The following is a 15,594-nucleotide window of genomic DNA, read 5'->3' as shown; positions in this document are numbered from 1 at the left end:
GATGGATGGAGAGAAAGAGAGGGATCTAAGGTGGTTTTGTGGCTGCTGCTGTAATTCTTGCTAAATCTTTCCCAGGAACATCTGCTCAGGGCAAAAAAATCAAAACCCCACTGAATTAATGGGGTAGCCAAGATCTAAAGCAGAGGTCTTCAAACTTGGCCCTTTGATAACTTGTGGACTTCAACTCCCAGAATTCCTCAGCTAGCGTGCCTGGCTGAGGAATTCTGGGAGTTGAAGTCCACAAGTCATCAAAGGGCCAAGTCTGAAGACCCCTGATCTAAAGCAATGCTATCAAATCTGGCAACTTTTCAGATGTGTGGACTTCAACTCCCAGTATTCCCCAGCCAGGCACGCTGGCTCAGGGATTCTGGGAGTTGAAGTCCACACATCTGAAACGTTGCCAAGTTAGTTTGAGAAACACTGCCAAATTGGGTCTTTTCTCTGTGCTTGATTAGCAAGATTATTATTATTTTTTTATTCCTAGCAGAGCTCTCTGGAAGGGGGCAAGAGAAGGCAGCTGTAGGTTAGAATTCCTTAGGTAACTCCCCAATTTGTATTACAGTATTTTTTCCTTGGCGGAAATTAAATTTACTCACAGGGTGAATTTCTGTTCTGTCAGCAGTGGTGGCTATAAAGCAGGTCTGTGGACTTTGAAGAATGTACAGTAATCTGCTATCCTTCTGTGGGAACCTGTGATTATTCTTCCTCCACATTTCTCTGTAATTTGCACATTAATCTTGCAATGTGGACATTTAGTTCACACAGAGGCCCTTTAAGTATTCTCCCATCCAATTGGATCAAGCTTGTTGCAATTCTGTATCTTTTTACTTCAGGATAACATCAGGTAGTCCTCGACCTACGACCTCAATTGAGCCCGAATTTTTTGTTGTTAAGCGAGACGGTTGCTAAATGAATTTTGCCGCATTTTACGACCCTTTTTGCCACAGCTGTGAAGTGAATCACTGCCTTAGTGACACAGCTGTGAAGTGGATCTGGCTTCCCCATTGACTTTGCTTGTCGGAAGATTGGAAAAGGGGATCATGTGATCCCGGGACACTGCAACCGTCATACATCTGAGTCAGTTCCCAAGCGCCTGAATTTTGATCCCGTGACCACTGCAACGGTCCTAAGTGTGAAAAACGGTCCTAAGTCCCTTTTTTCAATGCCGTTGTAACTTTGAACGGTCCCTAAATGAACTGTTGTAAGCTGAGGACTACCTGTAGGGGTGTCTGGTCCATTTTTATGGGATATCCTTACAGATCACATTCTTGTAGCAATCACATTTTTAAAAAAATAATAATAAAAAAAAATTCACAGGTTGAAATGTGCCAACTTCAGAAAAGTTACCAAGCTCTGGAAGAGCAGATGAACATCATTTTGTCCAAGCGCTTGTGGTACATCATGCTTGAGCAGTTCCTGATGAAATACGTCTGGAGTAGCAGTGGACTGATTATGGTGGCCGTTCCTATTATCACCGCAAAAGGATTTGCTGATGGTGGTAAGATAGCTTTCGTCTGGATTTGGGTGAAACGGGCATGGGAAGAAAAGGCACAGAAGAGAGACATCTTCTGTGTGGTAGTGTGATGACCCAGGGCACGGCGCAGAGGCAGTGCAGTCAGCTGGCATTTCAAACCGCCCTTTCATTGCTCCAAATTTTCCCCAAATGCTCCCACATTTCTGGCAAGCCCCAGAACAAAGTAAAACGCACACAGCTTCAGCCACCTCTGGCTGCAAGTAGTTTCACATATAGTTAGATTAGAAGAGTAATTTACTCAAGGCCACGTAGAGAGCAAGGAATGAAACCTACATCCAAAATCTGTGGAAACGCAAGCTTGCCTGAGCAGTTTCAGAAGAGAAGCCAAAATACAATCCCAGGTCTTTGAACTCCCAATCAAGTTTTGTCAGCCAGTCTAATGGTCAGAGTTTCAGGGTTTCCAAGCAGAAACCACAAGATCAGCAACAGCACACAAAACTGCAAGGAATCAGTGTTTGTTCCCGACAAATGCCTCTCCCCACAGCATCTCCTTAAGTCTGGGTCTCCAGGTGTGCCTTGTGGAGAGGGGCGGGACGCTCTTCTCCGGAGTAGTTGAACCTGACTGCATTGTTCACTCCTTCTCTCCACTCTCCGTACTCTAGGATCAGGTGGGGGTGGCCCTTGCTCATCGCCTGAGCTCTGCCCCTCCTGTTCCTCCTGTCCCAATCCTGAAGGGCCCTGGCCTGCCTCGGCCTGCTCTTCCCCACATGCCTCTGAAGCCACAGACCCCTTTCCCTCCGCCTCCAGGGGGTCCCGTTCCAGCTCATTTTCCTCCGCAGATTCAGGCTCCCGCGGAGGCATGACACAACCACATTTGAGCCCTGCATTTCTGTTCCTAAGGGAGACATGTGTTCAGCGGGTTTTGCCTCATTTTACAACCTTTCTTGCCTCCGTTGTTAAATGAATCGCTGCAGCTGATAAGTTCGTAACCTGGTTGTTAAGTGAATCCGGCTTCTCCATTGACTTTTCCTGTCAGGGGAAGGATCACGTGACCCCCAGGGACACCTCAACCGTCATAAATACGAGTCAGTTGCCAAGCGTCTGAATTTTGATCACGTGACCACGGGGGGGGGGACGCTGCAACGGTCGTAACTGAAAAAGGGTCATAAGTGACTTTTTTTTTTCAGTGCTGTTGTAACTTTGAATGGTCACTATAAGCAAACGGTTGTAAATCGAGGACTACCCGTAGTTACTATGCCAATAAATGTAATACTACTACTGTGTAAATGAGTCTTAAACCAGTGATTATTATTACCTGATACATTGGTAAGAGTGATGGCTCTCCATTGTTTATTTTAATTTGGCAGAATAATCTGTGTCCCTCATCTAACTTCCTTGTTGTATGTGAACAAGACCAGGAAGTCAAAAAAGAAATCACAAAAATGGCAAATCACACTGACATTAGATGTGCTATGCCATTTTTAACCTAATATTTCTTTTTTTAAAAAATCCCAAAATTTGTTTTTTGTTTGGATTAGAATGTTATGTTATGTTATGTTATGTTATGTTATGTTATGTTATGTTATGTTATGTTATGTTATGTATGTTATGTTATATCACATCTGATTGTGCATAGCTGTTTTTCACTAAACTGGATCGATGATATAATCCAGGGGTAGGCAACCTTGGCTCTTTTATGACTCATGGACTTCAACTCCCAGAATTCCTGAGCCAGCATGGCTCAGCTTGGAAACCTCTCCCTTTCCCCTCAGCGTGGCTGGCTCAAGAATTCTGGGAGTTGAAGTCCATGAGTCATAAAAGAGCCGAGATTGCCTACCTCTGGCCTAGGCCTAGGCCGCTTTGTGACTCGTGGACTTCAACTCCCAGAATTCCTGAGCCAGCATGGCTCAGCTTGGACACCTCTCCCTTTCTCCTCAGCGTGACTGACTCAGGAATTCTGGGAGTTGAAGTCCATGAGTCATAAAAGAGCCGAGATTGCTTACCCCTGGATAATCCATTCTGAAAAAAAGAGACGGGAAACTAATTCAATACATAGATAATAACCATAGAGCCCGGTGGCGCAGTGGTTAAAATGCAGGATTGCAGGCAAATTCTGCCCACTGCCTGGAGTTCGATCCTGATGGGAACTCAAGGTTGACTCAACCTTCCATCCTTCCGAGGTCGGTAAAATGAGGACCCAGATTGTTGGGAACAATAAGCTGACTCTGTAAACCGGTCAGAGAGTTCTGTAAAGCACTGTGAAGCGGTAGATAAATCTTAGTGCTACTGCTACATAAGCGGCCTTTAACACTAGCCCTAGCTTAGCCCCTATTCCTTGAATGCCACAAACCCAGATGCAACCAGGTAGTACATCCATGCATTTGCCTTAAGCATGCATTTGAAGACCTTCTATTTGCACCTAGACCTCATGGAGAAATGACCCAAAGATTCCCCTGCTGTCAACACACAAGGAAGCCAAAATCCAACTCCAGACAACTCTTATGAAGGATTTTGCCGTGACCTTTCCCCAAAATAAAAAAATGGAGACCCCACCTAACGGTCAGAAGCCCCCTAAACACGAAAAGCCACCTTGAATCTAACCACGATAGCCATTTTTCAACCAGACTTCACCGGAGTCTAACCTTAACTGTAGGTGCAGATCTCTGTATAAAATTTAAGCTTAATCAACCTGTTTAATCAACCTAATGCTAGGCTTATCTTCTTATTCATATCAATATTTTGTGTACTCAAAATACTAGGAATTTCTTGTAACTATAAAAGAAATCCCGAAGAGCTAGAGCAGTGGTTCTCAACCTTTTTAATGCCGCGACCCCCAACTGGTCGTAAGTTGAGGACTAAACCGGTCGTAAGTCGAGGACTAAACCGGTCATAAGTCGAGGACTAAACCAGTCGTAAGTCAAGGACTACCCAACCGGTTGTAAGTCGAGGACTTTCCCTGCCCGGGAGCGCCGTGCATGCGTGGTTCCGCCCCCTGCGCCGGCCGAGGCGTAGCTGGCAAGCGGCAGAGACGGAGCAGGCCGACCATCAGCTGGCCCAGCTCAAGGGAGGTAAGGCACCTGCCGAAAAAGGGGGAAAAATGGCGGACAGCCTTGCTTGGCGACCCCCGTGAAATGGTCGATCGACCCCAAATGGGGTCGCGACCCATAGGTTGAGAACCGCTGAGCTAGAGTCTACTCCCAGTCATTTTTTCTTCTTCTAATCGTATTAGAAGAATATTTCCAATAAAATGTTGAAAACATTGCTTCTGTTGATTGTTTTTCTCGTCGATAGATTTGGACAATGGCCAGAAACAAGGCATGGTGAGCGAACGAACGGAAACCTTTACTACCTCACGAAATCTGTTAGTTTCTGGAGCAGACGCCATTGAACGGATCATGTCTTCCTACAAAGAGGTATTCCATTCGCTTAGCCTTGATAACAGAAAGGGTGATCTCTTGTAAACCTCTGAGGTCAGCTCGCAAAAGGAGAATGCTTACTCTTCATTTGGGATGATCTACCGGAACCTTCTCCTTTCTCAGAAATGGTGCTGTTTTCCGCAGAAACCCAGGGCTGGGCACTCAAGCCAGACAACAAGGTTCACTAATCCCTTACGGTGCGCTTCGTTCAATTGAATTGGGGTGCCACGGAATCAGCATGAAGGGAAGACGGGCCAGCCGGATTGTTCGGATGGAAAAATGTCCGTGTTTTCCAGTTACGCGGTACATAGGGTGCAGTATAGGCAAAATAATAAGAGGCCTGGCGGCGTTTCTCAAACTTTTGGGGAAACTGTGGCACACCCAGTGACATATTAGGAGAATATAATGATCGCTCAATTAAACCATCTTTTCTTAATTTTCTTTAGCAGCGTGAAAATTTACATTTTTACCATTGGCTCTTTCTCTCTCTCTCTCTCTCTCTCTCTCTCTCTCTCTCTGTGTGTGTGTGTGTGTGTGTGTGCGCGCTCTGACCCTGCCTGCTTTAGGAATGTGGTCCTTGATATGTCATGCTAAGCCTCTTAGGCAGGTCCTATTCTATTCTACTCTACTCTACTCTACTCTACTCTACTCTACTCTACTCTACTCTACTCTACTCTACTCTACTCCACTCCACTTATTCTACTCTACTCTACTCTACTCTACTCTACTCTACTCTACTCTACTCTACTCTACTCTACTCTACTCCTCCACTCCACTCCACTCCACTCCATTCCATTCCATATTTTCTATTCTATTCTATTCTATTCTATTCTGTTCTATTCTATTCATTAATTTCATCAGGTCCTCTGGCTCAGGAATTCATTTGTTGCTGCCATTTCAAGGAATCATATGATTGAAATGCTGAAGATTATTTGTTTGCAAGCAGAATTTGTTACCATTTGAGACAAGCAATCAGTTCTGATAGACGGGGGGGGAGTTCTTAGGATATAATTAGATCCAAAATGTTCTACATTTCCTATACGTTTCTTGCTTTCCCCTATAGCCAATTAAACTCCACATTTCTTAGTAAAAGTCAGAGTTTAACTGCAGCAGAAGAAAGTGTGTGTATAATTTCAAATTAATATTCTGCCCCAGAACCTGTCAGGATTTTAAAAAGGCTTACTGATTCAGCCGTCAAACTAACGGAAATTTCATACCTTACTTTAGTTTAAAACTTGAGTTTTGTGGATCTTCCGTTGTGAAGAGAAAAATATCTGATGATGAATTCAGAGATTCTGTTCTTCATCAAAAGCCAGATTACAAAATGCAAATTCAAGCCTTTGCAATAATAAACAAAGCATTTATTTTGGTAGTTAATCCATATAACTTATCATTATGGCTTTAACTTGTGATTGTTTGTTGTTTTGCAGATTGCAGAATTAGCCGGCTACACTGCCCGTGTTTACAATATGTTTTCAGTTTTCGATGAAGTAAAAAGGGGCATTTACAAAATATCAAACCTTACTCCAGAACGGGAAAACAGCAACAACAAAAGGAATAAAGCCAAACAATGCATTAATGGCCCTTTAGAAATCAAAGGTAATCGATACATTTCTGTTTCTTGATTATTTTTTTTTAATATTTCACATCTGGGTACAATTTAACATGGAAACGGTGAGACGGTTTATATCTGTTCTTAAGTATATGTTGATCTCACTAACTTTGTGCTGCTTTTATAACCAGGCATTTATTAAGGGATAATCTATAAGTTCTCTGTCACTGGCAGTGGATCCAACAGAAAAGAGTTAATCACTTCTAGCCAGTAAAATTGGCAAAATTAAAACAGGCAAAGTTCTTTAGCCCAAAATAGAATCTGAGCCAAAAAGGTAGAATAGTATCTCTTTATTTATACATTAACAAGGAGAGGCCCACACAGATACAAGTGAGGACCCCTTAAAAGGGTAAAGAATATACAATTATATACAATGTCCTTTCATTGGTTGGCATCATTTGCTGACATTATGGATATTACGTGACAATTCATGAACGTGACATGCAATGTAATATTCTTAGCATGATCCTTTTAATACCTAATTGCACATTCAGTGGGCATGGTTTTACATAATAAGGAGCCATAATGAGTAAAGAGCCACTGAATGGACTTTAATGCTGCATTAAAGCTTTGAACACAGATACTGTGACTCATTTCAGCATGTGTGTGTGTGAGAGAGAGAGCAACTGCTGATTTTGTACAACGTCGAACAATACCATTAGAATAAATGAGTGAAGTAACGAATGAATAAATGCATGAATAAATGAAAGGTTAAAACATATGAAGAACGGTTGCAGGAATTGGGTGTGTCTAGTTCAGGGGTAGGCAACCTCGGCTCTTTTATGACTCGTGGACTTCAACTCCCAGAATTCCTGAGTCAGCATGGCTCAGCTTGGAAACCTCTCCCTTTTCCTCAGCGTGGCTGGCTCAGGAATTCTGGGAGTTGAAGTCCATGAGTCATAAAAGAGCCGAGGTTGCCTACCCCTGGTCTAGTTTAATGAAAACGACAAGGGGTAACATGATAGCATCGCCCAATATTTGAGGGGCTGCCACAAACAAGTGGGGGCATCCTATTTTCCAAAGCACCTGAAGGCAGGACAAGAAGCAATGGGTGAAAGCTAATCAAGGAGAGAAGAAACTGAGAACTAAGGAGAAATTTCCTGGCAGGGAGAATAATTAACCAGTGGAACGACTGGCCTCCAGAAGTTGTGGGTGCTCCGACACTGGAGATTTTTAAGAAGAGACTGGACCACTGTTTGTCTAAAATGTTATAGGGTTTCCTGCTTGTGCAAGGGGTTGGACTAGAAGACCTCCAAGGTCCCTTTCCAACTCTGTTATTCTGTTAATATTTTAAAAAGCATACTATTTTATTGGTATAACTTTTTACTTCAGCTAAGGCTGTGAACATTTTAAAAATAGCCCCTCTGTGCTTGAATGCTCTCTAGCTGCCTCTAATACAGGGGGTCTTCAAACTTGGCCCTTTTATGACTCGTGGACTTCAACTCCCAGAATTCCTCAGCCAGCGTGCCTGGCTGAGGAATTCTGGGGGAGGTCTTCAAACTTGGCCCTTTTATGACTTGCGGACTTCAACTCCCAGAATTCCTCAGCAAGCATGCCTGCCTGAGGAATTCTGGGAGGGGTCTTCAAACTTGGCCCTTTTATGATTCGTGGACTTCAACTCCCAGAATTCCTGAGCCAGCCACGCTGAGGGAAAAGGGAGAGGTTTCCAAGCTGAGCCATGCTGGCTCAGGAATTCTGGGAGTTGAAGTCCACGAATCATGGAAGGGCCAAGTTTGAAGACCCCTGCTCTAATACAATCCTTGACCTTTGATGGAAGATGAAAATGAAGTCAAGAAACTCTTTCAAATGAAAAGTCAAAAGGCTGTTTGGATGATTCAAATAAACGTCCGTGCGGACTTTCCCTTATCCAGTGGCTACATTGAAGTACAGCTGCCCTCCATTTTAATGCACGCTGACCGCTTAAAAGCATAACGATCGATGGCAAAGAGCAATTTGCAGGATCATCAATAGGCTTAGTGCAGAGGTATTTTCAGGACAGGAAGGAGGAGGGAAGAGGAGGCAGAATGAAATGACAAAATAAAAATAAAAATAAAACCACTGTGCCCTTGTGATGCAGATTCAACCCCCTTTTTACATGCCTTGTTATATATCGCATGCAGAACCCAACATTTCTGTCCCTAAGCAAGGAGGCAGTTGTTTAGCAAGGAGTTGGGCCCCATGTGCACGGGTGGTGAGCTATGCATGGCTGGCTGGGGAATTCTGGGAGTTGAAATCCACATGTCTTAAAAGTTGCCAAGATTGGATACACTGCCCTAGTTGGGCTTGGAAATCATTCTATATCTATATCTATATCTATATATATCTATATCTATATCATCTATATCTATATATCTATATCTATCTATATCTATATATCTATATCTACCTATATCTATATATCTATATCTCTTCCCCTGTCTCTTGTAGCTAACAAAGTGAGAAAGAGCCTGTGGCATAGAGGACTAATGCTTCTGCTTAACATGCAGACAGCCCAGGTTCGAATCTCGGAAGGGTATGTCTGACTGATGAAAACCAAACAAGGTTAGAAATAGCTATCTCAGTACTCCCTTAATTCTTTGTTAGCATTCCAAATTTTGAAAAAACATATCTATATATTTATATCTATCTATATCTATATATCTATACTGTATGTATATATCTACAATATCTATATATCTACAGTATATCTATATATCTATATCTAGATATAGTAAGTGGAATCAGGCAATCCCATAACAACAGAGCCAGTTGCAGGATGGGCAGAGGCCCCAGTGGAATGCGTAAGGGGGATGAAGGACTTTTAGACGGTACGGATGAGGGCGAGAGGGGGGTAGTGGAAGGTGGGGTGGGGAGAGTTGGGTATACAGGGGAATGCAGTGAATGGCATGATGGAAAGTCGAGAGGTACATGGACCTTCGGAGATGAAAGCAGTGGGGAGGCAATAGAACGGAGCGGATGGAGGAATGACAGCTTGAAGGATGCCAAGACCCCGGCGAGCGACAGAGAGTGGGAGCAAATGGAAGGGGTGGTGGGTGGGGAGTGGTGGCGACAGGAGGAGTGGTATGGAGGGAGTTGCAATGCAAGTAAGAGTGGGGTGAGTGTTAGTTGTGAGGATGGGGGGAGCGTGGATGAAGGTATCAGGGGAAGAAATAGGGGACGCACGCAGTGGTGCGATTGGAGGGGGAGAGGAAGGAATTATGTTGAACTCAATGGGGAGGCTCGGCAAAGAAAAAACTGCCCGAGAATCCGCCAAAAGTCATAGGATGAGGAACTCCCATAGAGAGTATAAAGGGGGCGAAGGATCCCCGTACAGCGTGAATAAGGGCACGAGAGAAACGGCAGAAGGTGGGTCGAAATATATTGGGGTTGCAGGAGAACGGAACGAAAAGTATAATGAAAGACCGGGGAATGCTTGTGCCCCCGTGAATCAGAGAGGTTGGGAAGTGATAGTCCCAAGAAAGGAATGGGGTGGATGGACGGATGAAAGACCCCATGGAGACATGAATGAAGGAGCAGAAGCAGTGGAGTATGGGAGGATCCATGGGGGAGGAGACGATGGTAGCGAGGGTGGGTTGGATAAAGGAAATTTGAGGATGAATAGGGATGGGGGGAATGTATGTGGTGGGAATGGAGAGGGAGTGTGGAATGAGTTGCAAGGAGAGGAGGCAGGAAACACACGAAGCGTTACAACCGGAGGCAGAGAAGAAGGGATCAATCTAGACTCGATGGGGAAGGACCAGGGAGGTAGAAGAGGGATTGATGGTGGTATGAAGGAGAGGGAAGGGACGGATGGCTTGGAGGGGAAGGATGAAGGGGTTGAAGTGGATGAGGGATGTAAGAAAGAACCCCAAATGATCCCTGACGAGGACAGCCAGGAGCCTCATAATGGTAAGCAGGGAAGGAAGGCAAAACGTTTACACGTGGATAAAAAGAAGACAGGCACCGCGCAGGAGCGCATATACCGGGGCCCAGTCGCGCGATCGCGTAGCCGGATGCAGGCACTTGAAAATGCTATATAAACTCTCTCAAAAACCGTCTTAGCAACCCTGAAGATGTCGGGAGGGCCCGACGAAAGCTTGGTTGCCCATAATTTTTAATAATGTTTTACTGCTTTTAAATTGTTTTTTAAAACTTTTTAACTGCTTATAAATATTTTATCCCCTCTTGGTGATCGTAATTATTTTGACAGAACATGGACTTACCCAAGAGTCGGATTTTTAGCTCTATTTCTAGCCATATCTATATCTATCTATCTATCTATCTATCTATCTATCTCTATCTATCTATCTATCTATCTATCTATCTATCTATCTATATCTGTCTAATCTGTATATCTATATATCTATATATCTATTTCTACATATCTCTCTCTCTCTCTCTCTCTCTCTCTCTCTCTCCCTTTATCATTTATCTGTCTGCCTATCTATGCCTATTATCATCTCTTGTCTATCTGTCTGTCTGTCTGTCTGTCTGTCTGCCTGCCTGCCTGCCTGCCTGCCTGCCTGCCTGCCTGCCTGCCTGCCTGCCTGCCTGCCTGCCTGCCTGCCTGCCTGCCTGCCTGCCTGCCTGCCTACCTACCTACCTACCTACCTACCTACCTACCTACCTATCTATCTATCTATCTATCTATCTATCTATCTATACATATCTATACATATCTATACACATACACTAAAGAAGCTTGTCTTTCCCCAGCTTTATACCACTGGCTTTTGAAGTCCTGCATGATGCTAGGAAAAGATTTGGCTGCTTGAAGAAGTTGTAGAAGGGGCTGTGTTTGGACTTGTGTCTAACCTGAAGCAAATTCTTCAAATCAAACGGGGAGTATTGTGTAGACTTACCTAGAACCGTTTCCTAAAGCGTTAAATAAACGTTAACACCATATAACAAATTAGTAGTGATTAAGCTTCCTCCATGATGGACATTGGTGCAAGTTCTTAACACAACTGAAGACTTGAGAAACAAAAGTCCAGTCTCTTCCTTAATCCCATCTAGAATTTTAGGAAGGCCTTCTTGTGTGAAACTCACCCGGTAACGACGAAGGCCTGTCTGCAAAACAGCCTTTCCCGAAACAATAACTTTCTGTCTGCGCTTGTGTGTCTTCTGCTTGCTCTATTAACATACTTTGTGCTTTTTGTCTTTCTTTTTCTTTTTTTTTTACTTATAGGAAAAGTAATAGATATTGATCATGGGATTATCTGTGAAAATGTCCCTATAATTACCCCAAATGGAGATGTGGTGGTTTCCAAGCTAAACTTCAAAGTAAGAGGCTATGCAGGAATCTTCTGATTGTTGTCATCCCAGTTAGCACAAAACGGGCACAGAGTCCATGTACCTTATGTTAAATACTTGGACAAGCATATGGAAAAAGGGGAGATCAAGCAAGGTAGGCATAGCAGCTCGACGACCAGAGGCAGAAATGTTGAGTTTATCCCATGACAGGTAGTCCTCGACCTCAACTGAGCCCAACATTTCCGTCGCTAAGCGAGGCGGTGGTTAAACAAGCTTTGACCCAAATTTACAACCTTTGATGGAATCGCTTCAGTTGTGAAGTGAACCGTGGGGTTGTTAAGTGAATCTGGCTCCCCCCATTTGACTTTGCTTGTCGGACTTTGCCAGCCGGGAAGGTTACAAAAGATGATCACGTGACCCCGGGACACTGCAACCGTCTTAAGTACATGCCAGTTGCCAAGCATCCGAATTTTGATCACCTGACCGTGGGGACGCTGCAACGGTCTGAAAATTGGTCCTAAGTCCCATTTTTTTCGGTGCCGTTGTAACGTTGAACGGTCGCTAAACGAATGGTTGTAAGTCTAGGGTCGCCTGTATAGGTCTTCCAGGACCTATATACAGTAGTGGCCAAAATTGTGGAAACCTTTTGGGAAAAGTGTATTTTTGAGGTTGGATGGCTAATAACACCACTTTTTGTTGGAGTAGTACTATAAAATTATATATCAATGGAAAGATAATTTAATCAAGAATGTAATGCAACAAAGTTTGTTCAATTATCTGTACTGTATTCTGTGAAAGGTTATAGCCAAATAACCAGAAAAAGGAAGCAATATCCATCACGGCTTCGGTTGATCTCCGGTAGCTTTCCTTCATCTGATTGTAGCCAATGAGCATGAGTGTTTGGAGAGCCAATCGGGTGTCATCTTCTTTTGGCAATGAGCCAATCGGATCACAGTAGGATTCAGTTATTGATCTCATGTATTGAAGCTGAGAGGAGGACATTTGTCAGTGTGTTATGCGATCGCTATGGAGTTGGTTGGGGTTTTTTTTGCGTTCTTTCCTGTAATGAGCTTGTAAAACGTAATAAAATTAAAGTCATGGTGCAAAGAGTTGACTGGTCACCCAAAAAGCGATGTAAAATAGTATTATTCAGTGAACAAGGCTACAGTTATAAAGAAATTAGAAGAAAAATGGGTGGAAACTTAACCAAAGGTGGTATTTCTACTGTACACTTTTCCCAAAAGGTTTCCACAATTTTGGCCACTATTGTATCTCCATGCTCTGCAAGAACACGAGAAATAACTACAGTGACTGAACGTGTTTGCAGTCAGTCGTTACGAAAACTCCCATTTGTGTCTATGGGTCTTATTGTATAAATTGAGCTCTCTCCGTCATTCAGCTCTCAATCACCAGATGCAAGCTGGGACCCGGGCCCACATCTTATCTCCCTCAGTGTCCCGAAGGATATATAATATTAAAATAATGCCTGTAGCAATACATAGACCTGCTTAACGTCAACCCCGTTTCCTTAAGTTGTAAAATCGGCTCTCGTCAGATGGGTGTCTCGACTTACGACCGCCATGGCTTACATTGGAAATTCTGTGCTCCGTTACAGTTGTAAATCAAGGACTACCTACATTGTGGAATATAACAATTCTGAATTCATTTTTTTAAAACTGTGCTGTTGAAGCTAGGAACTGCCGCTACAATCTAATTAAGAAGTATCCAGAACTGAGATTTGTCATCAATCATAGCCTGTGAATATGTTGGGATGTATTTTTCCCTGCCTTCACAGGGAGACCGATGGTCCTGTTTTTAAAAATAAATTGGCTTGACGATTACTAAAATAGGAAGCAATAATAAGATGCCAATTGTAATGCACAGTACTGCCTTTCAGTTTATTGTTTCAATGGGCAATAATAGCCATTTTAGGTCGATATTTATATATCAGTTGATATCCACGTCTAAGTAGAATTGGGTACCATTAGAGATGCAGATAACATATCTTGTGAAAGATATTTTTCGAAATAATTTGTTGCTTCAGTACACTTCAGTTGTGCTTGAATTTCTTATGCGAGCTAAGGATCCAGACTGGGAAGAGAAACACAAAGCTAACCAAAGCTTAGGGTGAATCTTAAAGTCATTGAACCAGCATGTTCGAGGGTGCAGGGAGAACGTATGGATGGTGTCAGTCATCTTGATAAAAAAGGAGTCCTGGTTGTGCAGTGGTTAGGATGCAGTATTGAGGGCTAACTCTGCATTGCTACAGCCAGGACTTCGATTCTGATTGGCTCAAGGTTGACTCAGCCTTCCCGCCTTCCGAGGTCGGTAAAATGAGGACCCAGATTGTTGGGGGCAAGATGCTGACTCTGTAAATCCCTTAGAGTGGGCTGTAAAGCACGGTGAAGCGGTATATCAGTGCTATTGTTATCTCTGCCGTGGTGGTGCAGTGGTTAGAATGCAGTATTGCAGGCAGACTCTGCCTATTGCCAGGAGTTCGATCCTGACCAGCTCAAGGTTGACTCGGCCTTCTAGCCTTCCGAGGTCGATAAAATGAGGAACCAGATTGTTGGGGGCAACACGCTGACACTGTAAACCGCTTAGAGAGGGCTGTAAAGCACTGTGAAGCGGTATATCAGTGCTATTGTTATCTCTGCCGCGGTGGCGCAGTGGTTAGAATGCGGTATTGCAGGCGGACTCTGCCCACTGCCAGGAGTTCGATCCTGACCGGCTCTACGTTGACTTAGCCTTCCATCCTTCCAAGATTGGTAAAATGAGGACCCAGATTGTTGGGGGCACTGTAAACCGCCCAAAGAGCGGTCTGTAAAGCCCTAATGGAACGGTATATAAATCTAAGTGCTCTTGCTATAAAAAGCCAGGTGAAAACAAGTACTCTTCCCAAAGTGATTGCGTCTCTCACTCCACTTTGCAGGTTGAGGAAGGCATGCATCTCCTAATTGCCGGTCCCAATGGTTGTGGGAAGAGCTCGCTTTTCAGGATTCTAAGTGGCTTGTGGCCCGTCTACGAAGGGGTTCTTTACAAACCACCTCCCCAGCATATGTTCTACATTCCACAAAGGTTTGGAATTTTCGTTTCTTACCAAATCGGTTCATAATAAGGGGGTCTACGGGCGCTCAACCGTATGATGAACAGTTGAGGGATGGGTATGGGTATGTCTAGTCTACCAAAGAGGAGGACTAGGAGTGATAGGATAGCAGTCTTCCAGTACTTAAGGGGAAGAGAAAAGAGGGTTGACCTATTTTCCAAAGTATTTGAGGATAGGACAAGAAGTAACGGGTGGAGTATCACCCAAGAAAGATCCAACCTAGAATTAAGGGAAATCTCCTGATCGCGAGAACAATTAATCAGCGGCGTGGCTTCAGAAGTTGTAGGTACTCCATCACTGGAGGTTTTCAAGAAAAGATTGGACAGTCATTTGTCCAGAATGGTGTAGGGTCTCCTGCTTCAGCAGGGGGTTGGACTAGACTAGAAGACCTGCAAGACCAACCCAATGAATATATCTTCTATGTCTTGCTCAGAGTAGCCCCCCAAAATAACATCCCAAAGGGAAGAATATGTCCTACACGGAAAGTTTATGAAGATCACCATGGATTCTTAGATTGGTTGAAAAGTCTCTGCATTTTCCACGGTGTAAGGAATCCTACAGTGTGCAGTGTGGGGGGTGGGGGGAGAGGGGGTTGGATTTGATGACCTGTGGGATCCCTTCCTATGATTTTGTGAATAACTGCATATCCTCAACGTACTGACTTTGGGGATGGCAAGAGTCCTTGATTGAGATGGCTGGCTATAGAAATGGAATGGATGGATGGATGGAAGTTGAATGACCTCACCCATGATAT

The 15,594-nt window shown here is 43.8% G+C and overlaps 1 protein-coding gene across 1 annotated transcript in view; it reads left to right on the top strand.

Annotated features, from left to right (window-relative positions):
* Nucleotides 1–15,594, top strand: part of LOC107296329 (ATP-binding cassette sub-family D member 2-like) — a 32,277-nt gene that overhangs the window by 7,603 nt on the left and 9,080 nt on the right. Inside the window, exons 2-6 of the mRNA XM_015825671.1 lie at nt 1,318–1,498; nt 4,766–4,887; nt 6,321–6,489; nt 11,670–11,764; nt 14,667–14,812. Of these exons, the coding sequence (XP_015681157.1) occupies nt 1,318–1,498; nt 4,766–4,887; nt 6,321–6,489; nt 11,670–11,764; nt 14,667–14,812 (713 nt within the window). The remainder of the gene's footprint in view (nt 1–1,317; nt 1,499–4,765; nt 4,888–6,320; nt 6,490–11,669; nt 11,765–14,666; nt 14,813–15,594) is intronic.

This window comes from Protobothrops mucrosquamatus, unplaced genomic scaffold (assembly GCF_001527695.2).
Source record: "Protobothrops mucrosquamatus isolate PMUCROS unplaced genomic scaffold, P.Mucros_1.0 scaffold2750, whole genome shotgun sequence".
NCBI lineage: Eukaryota > Metazoa > Chordata > Lepidosauria > Squamata > Viperidae > Protobothrops > Protobothrops mucrosquamatus.
Note: the sequence above shows the minus strand (reverse complement) of the source record. Positions and strands in the feature narration are given on the sequence as shown.